Genomic DNA, 13,862 nt, shown 5'->3' with positions numbered 1-13,862 from the left:
GGCGGGGTTTAGGGAAGGGAGGGACTTCAATGCCATAGAGTCCAATTGCCAAAGCAGCCATTTTCTCCAGGGGAACTGATTTCTGTCAACTGGAGATCAGTTGTAGCACCAGGAGATCTCTAGCTGGTACCTGGAGGTTGGCAACCCTACAGCAACTGGGCAGGGTGCGCGCCAGCATCCGTGTGTTGTTTGCTGAGTACAAATCTGCAGAAGGAAATTCTAAAAGGAAATGACCATGCAGTTAAACTATTACAGAGTTAATGACTACATTACTTAAAAACCTTTGAGATTATGAAATTTAATTTTGCATGTGATTAACCAACAGATTTTGAATCTGATTAGTTCAGATCTTGTGAGCAGAAAGGTATCTCTAAATCATAAAAACACACCATGAAATCAGTATAAAAGCTCTTGGAGTTCTGCAGTTATTTAGCTTCATCTCTCCCATTCTCTCGCCTTCGACTTCTCCAAGAGGCAGGTAAGCTTCACTAATACCAAATCAAACTCTACTGCGTAAAATAAGATTCAACAAACAGACTGTGTACGCCATAACTAATACCTTTATACTAATGTTCTTTGCTGTGGAATTAATCCCCATAGATTAAGCTCTTTTGAATTGGCTGGAGTCTTTCCAGTCAAGAGTGTGCTATGGATTTCTCGTCATAATTCTGCCTTTAACACTTGTTTTCACAGCACACTTGAACTGTTTCAGTGGTCATTTTTTCTTCTTATAGTGTTCTGTGATAATAACTAGGGATTTCTACCTGGATTCCCATCACCACACTAACATGGACTTAATTATTAGAAGTAGTCTAGCCTGATCTCATCAGCTCTCAGAAGCTAAGCAGGATCAGCCCTGGTTAGTACTTGGATGGGAGACCACCAAGGAAGTCTAAGGCTACTAGACAGAGTCAGGCAATGGCCAACCACCTCTGAAATATCTTGCCTTGAAATCCTTACGGGGTTCCCATAAATCAACTGTGACTTGAGGGTATACACATTTAAGGTGGTAAAAAAGGACCTTTGTAGCACATACTTCCCCTGAGGTTCATGCAGAAATTGTTTGTGTGGACCATATAATTTCTGTTTCTTTCTTTCATCTTTTGAGAACCGCAGGTATAGACAGCTTTTAAAGAGGATCATATAGATTCATGGAGGGCAGGTCTAGTAGTGACTAATAGCCATGGTCACTGAAGAGAATTTCCACATTTAGAGGCAGTGAACCTCTGAATGAAGTGGAATGGTAAAGTATAGCCTGTTTGCATTAGATCTCAGATACTAAGCAGGGTCGGTACTTGGATGGGAAGCCAGCCAAGGAAGAATTTGCAGAGGAAAGCAAATGCAATCAACCTTTGCTTAATCACTTGTCTTGAAAACCCTATTGGGGGTGGGGGGCTCACCAGAAGTTGGCTCCAACTTGACGGAACTTTACACACACATACACAAACTTCTGAATACCAGGAGGCATTGTCAGGGGAAGATTTTGGGTTCAATGCCCTTTCGTTGGACCTCCAGAGGAACTTGATGGACATCCTGTGAGGCAGGATGCTGTACTAGATAGACCAATGGTCTGATCCAGCCTGGCTCTTCTTAACATTGTTCTTATGGCATCTAGATGAGATTCCACCAGTTGGGATGCTCGTCTAGGTGGCCCAAGATATGTTGTTTAGAATGTCCATCTTGCATGCAACTAGTCACTTGAAAAGTCATGAATTTGCCATGGGTGCCTACCCTCACCCATCATCTTTGCTTTAGATTCTACTATTTTTCCTATATAAATTCTGTATTCTATCTTTGGAGAGCCAGCGTGGTGTAGTGGTTAAGAGCGGTGGTTGGAGTGGTGGACTCTGATCGAGAGAACTGGGTTTGATTCCCCATTCCTCCACATGAGTGGTGGAGGCTAATCTGGTGAACTGGATGTGTTTCCCCACTCCAACACATGAGCAGTGGACTCTAATCTGGAGAACTGGGTTTGAGTCCCCACTCCTCCACATAAGCAGCAGACTCTAATCTGGGTGTCCTTGGGCTAGTCACAGCTCTTAGAGCTCTCTCAGCTCCACCTACCTCACAGGGTGTCTGTTGTGGGGAAGGAAAGGTGATTGTAAACTGGTTTGATACTTCCTTAAGTGGTAGAAAATGTCGGCATAGAAAAACCAATTCTTCTTCTTCTTCTTCTTCTTCTTCTTCTTCTTCTTCTTCTTCTTCTTCTTCTTCTTCTTCTTCTTCTTCTTCTTCTTTTATGGAGTAATCCTGTAGGCCCCTTTTATAGATGTGCTTCACACTGACTCTCAGAGTACTTCAAATGCATAATTTTATTTTCTGATTTCTTGTATTCTTGCAGATTCACCCTCCACCAGTCAAACATGTCTTACTGTGGACCATCCTTTGCAGTTCCATCCTGCGCTTCTTCTCCGGTTGTTGGCTTTGGATCACCTGGCCTTAGCTATGGTGGCTCTGGCTTTGGCTGTGGGGCCCCAGCATTTGCAGTTCCCTCTATGGCCTCCAGTCCAGTTGTGGGCTTTGGATCAGCAGGCCTTGGCTATTCATCTGGGGTGCCCTCATCCAGCCTTGGCGTCCTTTCGGGAGTCAATCCTTCCTGCATCAACCAGATCCCCCCTTCAGAGGTTGTGGTCCAGCCCCCTCCCATCGTCGTGACCCTCCCAGGACCCATCCTCTCCGCTACTGGTGAACCTGTGCGTGTGGGAGGCAACACGCCATGTGCTGTTAGTTACGGGAGAAGCGTTATTGCGGGAGGTGGTGGTGCTCTTGGAGGCCGTTTGGGAAGTCGCAGAGGCAGCCTCATTTGTGGGCGCAGATGCAGCTTGTCCCCCTGCTAAATTCTTAAGCACTATTTAAACCAAATAGGGAGCAATCCAGAAACCCCTGGTATGACAGATAGGCCTGGGTATTGATCTGTCAAACACCCTTCATGTGCTGAACACTCTTCATCTAGTGGGAGCTTGAGAAGATGAGTTCTTAGCACCTCTAAGACTTGAAACCAGCCATAATTTTCATGCATACCTCCTTAATTTTGCCTTATCCATACAGACCAGTTTTCTGTGTCTTTGTTTACGGAAGATGTTCCATTTCGTATATGCTTTCTTCTCTTGAAAACTGCCTCCTTGCCAAATTATTCACTTGCAAAATGTCTCCTGTTTTCTAATAAATCTTACTCTGCATCATTATACTGGAGGTCTGTCCTTACTTTGAACTAATGTAGAGAAGGACTCGTCTTGCCCAGCATTCTGTTTCTGAGAGGTTTCCATTGTCACTCGTTTAAAAGATTTCGGTCAAGGAAGCTTGCAAAATTCATCGAACGATAACATCAAAATTCGCAGCCCACATCAAGGTGTGAAGCAGATGTTTTAGCATTCTGTCCCCAGTCTTCAAGATCTTCCTGCCACATTCCTGGTAAAAACATAAGAACATAAGAAAGGCCCTACTGTATCAGACCAAGGCCCATCACGTCCAGCAGTCTGTTCACACAGTGGCCAGTCAGGTGCCTCTAGGAAGCCACTAACAAAATCACTGCAGCAGCACCATCCTGCCTGTGTTCCACAGCACCTAATATAATAGGCATTCTCCCCTGATACTGGAGAGAATAGGGATGCATCATGACTAGAATCCATTTTAACTAATAGCCATAAATACCTCTTTCCTCCATGAATATGTCCACTCCCCTCTTAAAGCCTTCCAAGTTGACAGCCATCACCACATCCTGGGGCAGGGAGTTCCACAATTTAATTATGCGTTGTGTGAAAAAATACTTCCTTTTATCAGTTTTGAATCTCTCACCCTCCAGCTTTAGCAGATGACCCCGTGTTCTAGTATTATGGGAGAGGGAGAAAAACTTCTCCCTGTCCACTCTCTCCAAACCATGCACAATTTTATAGACCTCTATCATGTCACCCCTTAGCCGCCTTCTTTCTAAGCTAAATAGCCCTAAGCGTCTTAACCACTCCCCATAGGACAGTTGCTCTAGTCCCCTAATCATTTTGGTTGCTCCTTTCTGCACCTTCTCACATGTTCGATGCATGTGCATTCATATAGAAACACACATGCACACATTACCGGAATAGGTTGTTATGTTACCCTGAGCAGCCAGATGTTGTCAGTGTCTGTAAGGTGGGCTTTATTTAGGGTTTGTGAGAACCATGCCCTCTACTCCATCCAAGACCCCTGAGATAGTGGGGTTGCCCTCTTAGTTGCTTTAATAGGCACCCCCTTTTAAGTGCCAGGGGAGCTGAAACCCGGGGTTTCTCATAAGGCCATGAAATTGGAAATTCCAAGGAATGAAGAGGCAGGATATTGCTGCAAGGAAAGAAGAAAAAGTGCATTCTCCCCCAGCTCAGTGGCATGTCCTTCTCAATAACAAAAGACTTTCCAACCCTGGAGACATCACCCAAGATCTTGACATACCCCAGAGGTGTTTGCCCAGTCCCAGGATGTTGCTATTTCATTAACCAACTCATTACTAGAATATGTAGCTAAGTTACACTGAGCAGCCAAATGAGGCAGATGCTTTAGCATTCTCTCCCAAGTCCTCAAGGTCATAGAATCATAGAGTTGGAAGAGACCACCAGGGCCATCAAGTCCAACCCCCTGAACAATGCAGGAAATTCACAACTACCTCCCCCCTCCACACCCCTACTCCATGCCCAGATGATGGCCAAGATGCCCTCCCTCTCATTATCTGCCTAAGGTAACAGAATCAGCATTGCTGACAGATGGCCATCTAACCTCTTCTTAAAAACCTCCAGGGAAGGAGAGCTTACCACCTCCCGAGGAAGCCTGTTCCACTGAGGAACCGCTCTGTTAGAAAATTCTTCCTAATGTCTAGACTGAAACTCTTTTGATTTAATCTCAACCCATTGGTTCTGGTCCGAACTTCTTGAGCAACAGAAAACAACTCAGCACTCTCCTCTATATGACAGCCCTTCAAGTACTTGAACATGGTTATCATATCCTCTCTCAGTCTTCTCCTCTTCAGGCTAAACATACCCAGCTCCTTCAACCTTTCCTCATAGGACTTGGTCTCCAGACCCCTCACCATTTTTGTTGCCCTGCTCTGGACACATTCCAGCTTGTCTACATCTTTCTTAAATTGTGGTGCCCAAAACTGAACACAGTACTCTAGTTGAGGTCTAACCAGAGCAGAGTAAAGCGATACCATCACTTCGCGTGATCTGGACACTATACTTCTGTTGATGCAGCCCAAGACTGCATTTGCCTTTTTAGTTACAGCATCACACTGCTGACTCATGTTCAGGTCTTCCAGCCACTGATATTCATGGTGAAAACACATTCCGTCCATTTGCATGCACATACACACAGACACAAAGACATCAGAATATTGGTTCTTGTAGGTTATCCGGGCTGTGTAACCGTGGTCTTGGAATTTTCTTTCCTGACGTTTCGCCAGCAACTGTGGCAGGCATCTTCAGAGTAGTAACACTGAAGGACAGTGTCTCTCAGTGTCAAGGGTGTAGGAAGAGTAATATATAGTCAGAAAGGGGTTGGGTTTGAGCTGAGTATTGTCCTGCAAAAGTATTGTCCTGTAAGTATCAAGATAATGTGCTAATGAGGGTATGGTATGTTGATATGGAACCATTGTATCCTGAAGTGATCTGTTAATGTGTGTAATCCAAAACTAATCTGTATGGCTATTGTTGAATGTTGTCTTTGTCTGGAGGTTTTTCAGGGCAGGAAGCCAAGCCTTATTCATTCTTAAACTCTCCTCTTTTCTGTTAAAGTTGTGCTGATGTTTATGAATTTCAATGGCTTCTCTGTGCAATCTGACAAAATAGTTGGTAGAATTGTCCAGTCTTTCAGTGTCTTGGAATAAGACCCTGTGTCCTGTTTGTGTCAGTCCATGTTCAGCCACTGCTGATTTCTCAGGTTGGCCAAGTCTGCAGTATCTTTCATGTTCTTTTATCCTTGTTTGTATGCTGCGTTTTGTGGTCCCGATGTAAACTTCTCCACAGCTGCAAGGTATACGATATACTCCTGCAGAGGTGAGGGGGTCTCTTTTGTCTTTTGCTGATCGTAGCATTTGTTGTATTTTCTTGGTGGGTTTAAACACTGTTTGTAGGTTATGTTTAAACCCACCAAGAAAATACAACAAATGCTACGATCAGCAAAAGACAAAAGAGACCCCCTCACCTCTGCAGGAGTATATCGTATACCTTGCAGCTGTGGAGAAGTTTACATCGGGACCACAAAACGCAGCATACAAACAAGGATAAAAGAACATGAAAGATACTGCAGACTTGGCCAACCTGAGAAATCAGCAGTGGCTGAACATGGACTGACACAAACAGGACACAGGGTCTTATTCCAAGACACTGAAAGACTGGACAATTCTACCAACTATTTTGTCAGATTGCACAGAGAAGCCATTGAAATTCATAAACATCAGCACAACTTTAACAGAAAAGAGGAGAGTTTAAAAATGAATAAGGCTTGGCTTCCTGCCCTGAAAAACCTCCAGACAAAGACAACATTCAACAATAGCCATACAGATTAGTTTTGGATTACACACATTAACAGATCACTTCAGGATACAATGGTTCCATATCAACATACCATACCCTCATTAGCACATTATCTTGATACTTACAGGACAATACTTTTGCAGGACAATACTCAGCTCAAACCCAACCCCTTTCTGACTATATATTACTCTTCCTACACCCTTGACACTGAGAGACACTGTCCTTCAGTGTTACTACTCTGAAGATGCCTGCCACAGTTGCTGGCGAAACGTCAGGAAAGAAAATTCCAAGACCACGGTTACACAGCCCGGATAACCTACAAGAACCAATGAACTCTGACCGTGAAAGCCTTCGACAATACATCAGAATATGTTGCTAAGCTTACATTGAGCAGGCAGATGTTGTCATTGTCGGATGGACTTTGTCTAGGGTTCGGTTGTCAAGGGGCTGGGGAATCCAACTGCTTAGTTCTGTCAAGCTGCAGTACTGATGGTTTCAGTGACCTTTTACCACTCCTGAAGGTCGTCCTGCCTCTGCTTCTTACAACTCACAAGAGCACTCTTCATAAATGAAGTTGGGACCAAGCACAATGAAGGGGTACTGAAGGGGTACTGAGTTTTCCCTTGTGTCTTCTACCTTAGCTACTTTCACATATCCCAATGCAGTCCCCTTGAGGTACACTGCCAATGCAGCATGAAGAGCTATAGCAAAAGAAATACATTATGAGACAGCCTAAGGAGTTGAGGGCAGCAGGAAAAGAGGAAGACCCAACAAGAGATGGATTGACTCAATAAAGGAAGCCACAGCCTTCAATTTGCAAGATCTGAGCAAGGCTGTCAGATAGGACATTTTGAAGGACTTTCATTCAGAGGGTCACCATGAGTCGGAAGCGACTTGACGGCACTTAACACACAAGGAGTCGCAATGAGATACATTTGTAGAGACACGGAGAAGGATTGGAACTTGGAATTTACTTTTTTTTTTTTTTGCACAACCACGGTTTTTCCCATAATTGTGAGCAGCAGGAAAACCTTGAAAACTGGGGATCGAACGCTAAAGCATCTGCCTCACATCTTTGTATGTGCTGCTGATTTTAATGTATTGTTTGATGAATTTTGCAAGCTGCCTGGACTGAAATCTTTTTAAACAGAACCCTGGACTAGATGGGGATTAGTCTGATGCATACTTAGGCTGTTTCCACACACAATATTTTCTGCGAGTCCAGCCTTTTAAATCTTCGTTCTTTGTTTACAGACTCACCCGGGCTGCTTTTCCTGCAATTTCAGGGAAAGTGGGGGGATCCCCTGTTTTTCTGGATGTGCGTGAAGTTTTGTTGTTGTTGTTTTTGTCAATTTTGACTCGTTTAATGTTTAGTGTCAAGTTCTGTAATCCGTGGTTACTTTGTTCTGCTTATTTCTGAGCATCACCACAATGCCATGCTGAGGGTCAGCCCTCTCTTCCCACAAATGCCTGTTGACATTGTTCAACAAGGCCCCACCTCCCCGTCCTTTGCACCCACATTTCACTCTTCCCTTCCTTCAAATTGCCCATCGACGATACACTGAAAATTCTGTGCTTTCTGATTGGGGAAAAAAAGATTTTGGATGGTCCCATTTGGTCTCCATCAAAAAGTTGGATAAATGTTTTGAAATTGCCCCAGATTTTGCAGCTGGAGAGGGAGGTTTGGATGACTCTCCGCAGTAAAATTGGTACCACTTTCCTGGATCCAAAGTGTGAGCCACGATACTTGCATGTATAGTTTTCCTTGCCAGTAGTGCTGGTCGCTACTTGCTTTTCACTCAGCTGCCTCTATCTGGGACCTCGCACTTCGAAAGGTAACTATAACTCTCCCTGGGACCCTTTTATCCTTGTAACCACCCCCACAAACCTTGGCTTTCTTAGCTCTGTATGTGTTGGGAATTTTGTGTGTAGGTGCAACAAATTGATTACTTTTAATAAAATCCTTAAAATTAATACAGGGCTCTTTATGGGGAATTTTGCTCTGGTTTGCTCATCTGCTGAAAGTTTACTCCCCCCCCCCCATCTGCATATCTGCTGTTGGTGTTGGCAAATGTTTTTGCAAGCGTCAATCCTTCCCACCCCTGCAGGGCAGACTTTGATTGCCATTTTTTTTTTAAAAAAAATCACTGCCCAAAGAAATAAAATACAAAAGGATGGTGGTAGCGCCTCCTGAAGGAAAAAAAAGCTGTCAGTTTGGAGAGATGGATGGATGAATTGCAGTGGCTACTATTTGAAGCCAAGGTTTTAAGTTTTGCAGGAAAACCCTCCATTGGGGAGCGACCGAGTCAGGGTTGTGGCTTATGATCTTCCATGGGAGAAACTAGCCAAACGGTGTAAGTGTGGAAAAGGTGTGTGTTTAAATCAAGGCCATGTATATAGCACCCAAAGAACTGGACAGTAACTATACTGAACTTTTTAGTTATATGACAACAGCAGCTAGGGTGGTGTTGGCGGCAAAATGGAAGCCAGAAGAAATCCCTGAGATAGAAAGGTGGAGAGAGAAGATGGCTGAACATGCCATGACAGCAAAGCTGACTCATCTGCTGAATAAAAGACCTGTCGAGGAGCTACAGAAGAAATTGAAACCTTATTTTGAACATCTCAATTGTAATTTTAATATTCAGTAATGAAATAATAAGAAACTACAGATTAGAATGTGGTAGTGGATTAAGATGTGGTGTATGAAGCAGTACTATCAATGTTTAAATTGACTAACAGCAGGTAATCAAGTTTTAGTATAATATAGTGATAAGGATGAAATAGGCTGATAGAGGTAGAGATGCAGCGAGATTAGAAGGTTAAATATACAACCCATCAGACAGGGCAGCAGGATTTAAATATGGAGTATAACACGATTCTACTAATGGGAACTTTTCGTATTTTAGCTGGTTAATGGGGGCGGTCTAAAAAAGGCACTCTTAGTAAGACTTGATATACTGTATGTCTGACAGATGTTGGAGAGACTGTTAATTTTTTTCCTGATTACAAAATAAAATTATTTTAAAAAAATAAATCAAGGCCAGACTGCTAGTATAATGATGCAGAGTAAGATTTATTAGGAAACAGAAGACATTTTGCTAGTGAATAATTTGACAAGGAGGCATTTTTAAAGAGGCACAAAAGCACATACAGGATGGAATATCTTCCTTGCACCAAAAGAAAGGATGCTGGTCTATGAGGCAAAATAAGGAGATAAGCATGGAAATCATGGCTGGCTCTGAGTCTTAGAGGTGCTGAGAACTCATCTTCTCAAGCTCCCACTGGATGAGAGTGTTCAGCACATGGAGGGTGTTCAGCAGATTGATACCCAGGCCTCTCTGTTATTCCAGATTGAAATAACACTGGGGAATTTAGCAGTGGGACAAGCCGTGGCTGCGGTTCAGGATAGGACTGCGGCTGTGACTTCCCAAATGCTGCAGCACCACCACCACCACCTGCATAAATAGCTTTTACGGGTTTTTCACCAGAACTAACAGCATACAAAGTCTTTTCCATTTCAATTACACTTGGGAATCTAGTGAGGGGAGAAGCTGCCGCTTTGCCCACAATTGAGACTGCCTCTGCGCGCCCCGATGAGACTGCTTCTGGGCCCACAAATGAGACTGCCTCTGCGGCCCCCATAGCTCCCCAAATGGCCTCCAAGAGCCCCTCCAAAACCACCAGCACCACCTCCAATAACATTTCTTCCATAACTAACAGCACATGAAGCGTAGCCTCCCACACTGACTGGTTCCCCAGTAGCAGAGAGGATGGGTCCTGGGAGGGTCAAGACAACAGGAGGTGGCTGGACCACAACCTCTGCTGGAGGGATCTGGTTGATGCAGGAAGGATTGACGCCTGAAAGAATGCCAAGGCTAGCGGAGGGCACCCCGGATGCATAGCCGTGGCCAAGGCCTGCTGATCCAAAGCCAACGACCGGGCTGGAGGCCACGGAGGGAATTGCAAATGCTGGGCCCCCGGAGCCAAAGCCAGAGCCACCATAGTGGAGGCCACCATAGCCAAGACCTGCTGATCCAAAGCCAACGGCCGGAGCGGAGGCACAGGATGGAACTGCAAAGGATGGTCCACAGTGAGACATGTTTGAGTGGTATAGGGTGAATCTGCAAGAATACAAGAGAGCAGAAAATAACACACACAAGAAGTCCTGTGAGAGTCTGTACGAAAGCACATCTGTAAAATAAACTCTACAGAATTAATCCATTAGTTCCCAAAGATACAACACAGAATGTATGTAAGAGCAGTATCCTCTCCAGGATCAGATGAGCATGCCTATTATATTAGGTGTTTTGGAACACAGGGAGGTTAATGCTGCTGCAGTTGTCTTGTTTGTGGGCTTCTTAGAGGCCCGTGGTTAGCCATAGTGTGAACAGACTGCTGGACTTGATGGACCTTAGTCTGATCCAGCATGGCCTTTCTTATGTTCTTATGTATTAGAATACAATGCAAGAAAAATGGGTGAGGGGAAGGCAACCATGGCAAATTCATGCAAGATTAACAGGCTGAAGAACACATATTAGGCCACCTAGACTAGAATTCTGGCTGGTAGAACCTCATCTAGAGTGCATAAGAACAACATAAGAGCCCTGCTGGATCAGACCATTGGTTCCTCTATTCCAGACTCCTGCCTCACACAGTGTCTAACCAATTACTCTGGAAGACCAACAACAGGGCATAGAGGCCGAGGCCTTTCCCTGATGTTGCCTCCTGTCACTGGTATTCAGAGGTTGCTTGTGAATGTGGAGGTTCTCTTCAGTCACCGTGGCTAGTAGCCGCTGATAGACCTCTCCTCCATGAATCTGTCTAATCTCCTTTTTATAGCAGTCTATCTCTGTAGACATCACTACACCCTCTGGCAGTGATTTGCAAAAGGGACAGAAAGTCACCCAGGTTTTACTGTCATAACTGGTATCAGTGACAAAAACAAAACAAAACAAAGAAAGAAATACAAATAATATCCAAATAAACCATTTCTGCATGAAACCCAGGACAAAACTATACTAAAAAGGTACATTATTTTATAGCGGCTTAACCCCAAAATAATTGGAGAATTGTAGTTTCGTAAGGGTAATGGGAATCCGGGTAGAAACCACCAGATGTTCTCAAGGAACATTTAATTCCCAACATTGTATGATGAGGAATGACCACTGAACCATTTCAAGTGTGTAATGTCAATGTAAACAAGTGTCAGAATAATGAGAAATCCGTAGCAAACATTGACTGGAAAAAGTTTAGAAATTCTAAATTCCTATGCATTTCTCATCATCATTTTGCCTTTTGAACTTGTTTGCATTACATACCTGAACAGGTTCAGCAGTCCTTCCTTAGCATACATTGTTGGAAATTAAATGCTCCTTGAGAATAGCTGGTGACTTTGGGGATTCATTCCGTTAATTCATGATTTTTCAGCAAAGAACACTAGTATAAAAGTATGATGTCTCGGATACAAAGTCTACCTTTAAATTTTTATTTCAGCAGGCACAGTTTGATGGTTTTAGTCAAGCTTACCTGCTTCTCGGAGAAGTTGGAGGCAAGAAAATGAGAGCGAATATACTGAATTACTGCAGAAGTACAAGATATTTTATACTGACTTTGTAGCGTGCTTTTTTCATTTGGAGATTCTCTTTTACCCACATAATCTGAATCAGTCACCTTCAAGATTTGTTGGTTTAATCACATCCAAAATTAACTTTGTAGCCTCAAAGGTTTTTGACCAAGGAATGCTGCAGTCATCAGCTTGCTGTCATGATTAAACTACGTGATCTTTTCCTTTTCCAATTAATTTTCTGCAGCAGATTTTTACGGAGTAAACAACAATCCCCAAAGAACAATCCTGGGAACAAAAACCACATTCACCCCATTTAATATAGTGTGACTTACAGCTTTGTAAACAGGACAGACATTTATGGAATTCTTCTCTGCTGAATCTATCACTTGAACTGGGAATATCATATTTACATTACCAGATTACCAGATTAGAAACTGTGCTATAATCATGGCAAAATCTGAGATTCTTCTGGTTGTTTGTTTTTCTTTGCTAGATCTGTCTGTATCAGAAAGGTACCTTGAAAATCTTCAGAGAACAATTTCGTAAAGTTTTTTTCTCTCCTTATTTACAAAGAGCAGTAATGCAACCTGGCACATTTTTGTATTGCTCTTCCTGTTTTAGTAAGCATATCCAATAGAGCTTGCAGCAAAAACACAGAAATACGATAAAAAGTAAAAGTAAATTATTTTTCCTTTTATTTCTTTTTAATATTTTTTGTGGCTGTAGTCATATCAGGGACCCTCCATCACATACTGTATAACCTTTGGGAATCTATTTATTAATTAGTACCTTATGCATACACATATTACTGCCTTATATTGAATCACACTCTTAGTCCATCAAGGTCAGTAATTTTTGCTCAGACCGGCCGCACCTTTCCAGGGTCTCAGGTGAAGATCTTTCACATCACCTATCACCTGGTCCTTTTAACTGGCAATGCCAGGAATTGAACCTGGGACCTTCTGTTTCCAAAGCAGATGCTCTTTCACTGAGTCACAACCCCTCCCCTAGAGAGGATATTAGGATCTAAAAAGGTAAAGGTCCCTTGTGCAAGCACCGGATCATTCCTGACCCATGGGGTAATGTCACATCCTGATGTTTACTAGGCATACTTTGTTTACAGGGTGGTTTGCCAGTGCCTACCGAAGTCATCTTCCCTTTACCCCCAGCAAGCTGGGTACTCATTTTACCAACTTTGGAAGGATGGAAGGCTGAGACAACATTGAGCCAGCTACCTGAAACCAACTTCCGTTGGGATCGAACGCAGGTAGTGAGCAGAGCTTGGACTGCAGTACTGCAGTTTACCACTCTGTGCCACGAGGCTCTGTTATTGGGATCTAGAGGGATGGTTATCCCTGTATTATGATCAATTCCTTCAAGAATCAGTTTCAGAGGAAGAAAGGGAGAGCCAAAGCTATCTTTGACTCATTAACTCTTATACCCCCCCCAAATCTTGTTAGTCGGTAAAGTCCTAATGAACTTGAGTCTAGGTGTAAGACCACAATATTTTGATTACAGGCTACTGCTAAAACATATGTATATGGTCTGCCTTCTTTTCTGCACATTTCTAACACACATGTTGGTTCATATGGTATATTGTTGACTTATGTGGAGTTACGTACCAATTACAGACAAATGTATATACAAAAAATATTCATTGCATACTTTTGCATACTACTGTAGCAAGTGATATTTTACCAAACTATTTCAAAGGCTACCTGTTGCCATTTCTTTACGACTTTACATTTTGATAATTATAACTTGGCAGACAAAACAGCCATAATAAACAACTATCTAATTCT

The 13,862-nt window shown here is 43.1% G+C and overlaps 2 protein-coding genes across 2 annotated transcripts; one reads left to right on the top strand and one right to left on the bottom strand.

Annotated features, from left to right (window-relative positions):
* The first annotated feature begins 466 nt into the window (after positions 1-466).
* LOC130481203 (feather keratin 4-like) lies at positions 467-2,837 on the top strand. The gene is made up of 2 exons (XM_056853940.1): positions 467-478; positions 2,342-2,837. Exon 2 carries the CDS (start codon positions 2,364-2,366, stop codon positions 2,835-2,837), a length of 474 nt encoding a protein of 157 aa, XP_056709918.1. The 5' UTR covers positions 467-478; positions 2,342-2,363.
* A 7,192-nt stretch (positions 2,838-10,029) lies between these two features.
* LOC130480905 (shematrin-like protein 2) lies at positions 10,030-12,041 on the bottom strand. The gene is made up of 2 exons (XM_056853528.1): positions 12,021-12,041; positions 10,030-10,615 (listed from the first exon to the last, which is right to left on the bottom strand). Exon 2 carries the CDS (start codon positions 10,591-10,593, stop codon positions 10,030-10,032), a length of 564 nt encoding a protein of 187 aa, XP_056709506.1. The 5' UTR covers positions 10,594-10,615; positions 12,021-12,041.
* Positions 12,042-13,862: the final 1,821 nt, after the last annotated feature.

Source organism: Euleptes europaea, chromosome 7 (genome assembly GCF_029931775.1).
Source record: "Euleptes europaea isolate rEulEur1 chromosome 7, rEulEur1.hap1, whole genome shotgun sequence".
Lineage (NCBI taxonomy): Eukaryota > Metazoa > Chordata > Lepidosauria > Squamata > Sphaerodactylidae > Euleptes > Euleptes europaea.
This window is presented reverse-complemented; position numbering and strand designations above follow the sequence as displayed.

Excerpts from the sequence above, each read along its gene's own strand:
- LOC130481203 (XM_056853940.1), top strand. The coding sequence starts at position 2,364 with ATGTCTTACTGTGGACCATCCTTTGCAGTTCCATCCTGCGCTTCTTCT.
- LOC130480905 (XM_056853528.1), bottom strand. The coding sequence starts at position 10,593 with ATGTCTCACTGTGGACCATCCTTTGCAGTTCCATCCTGTGCCTCCGCT.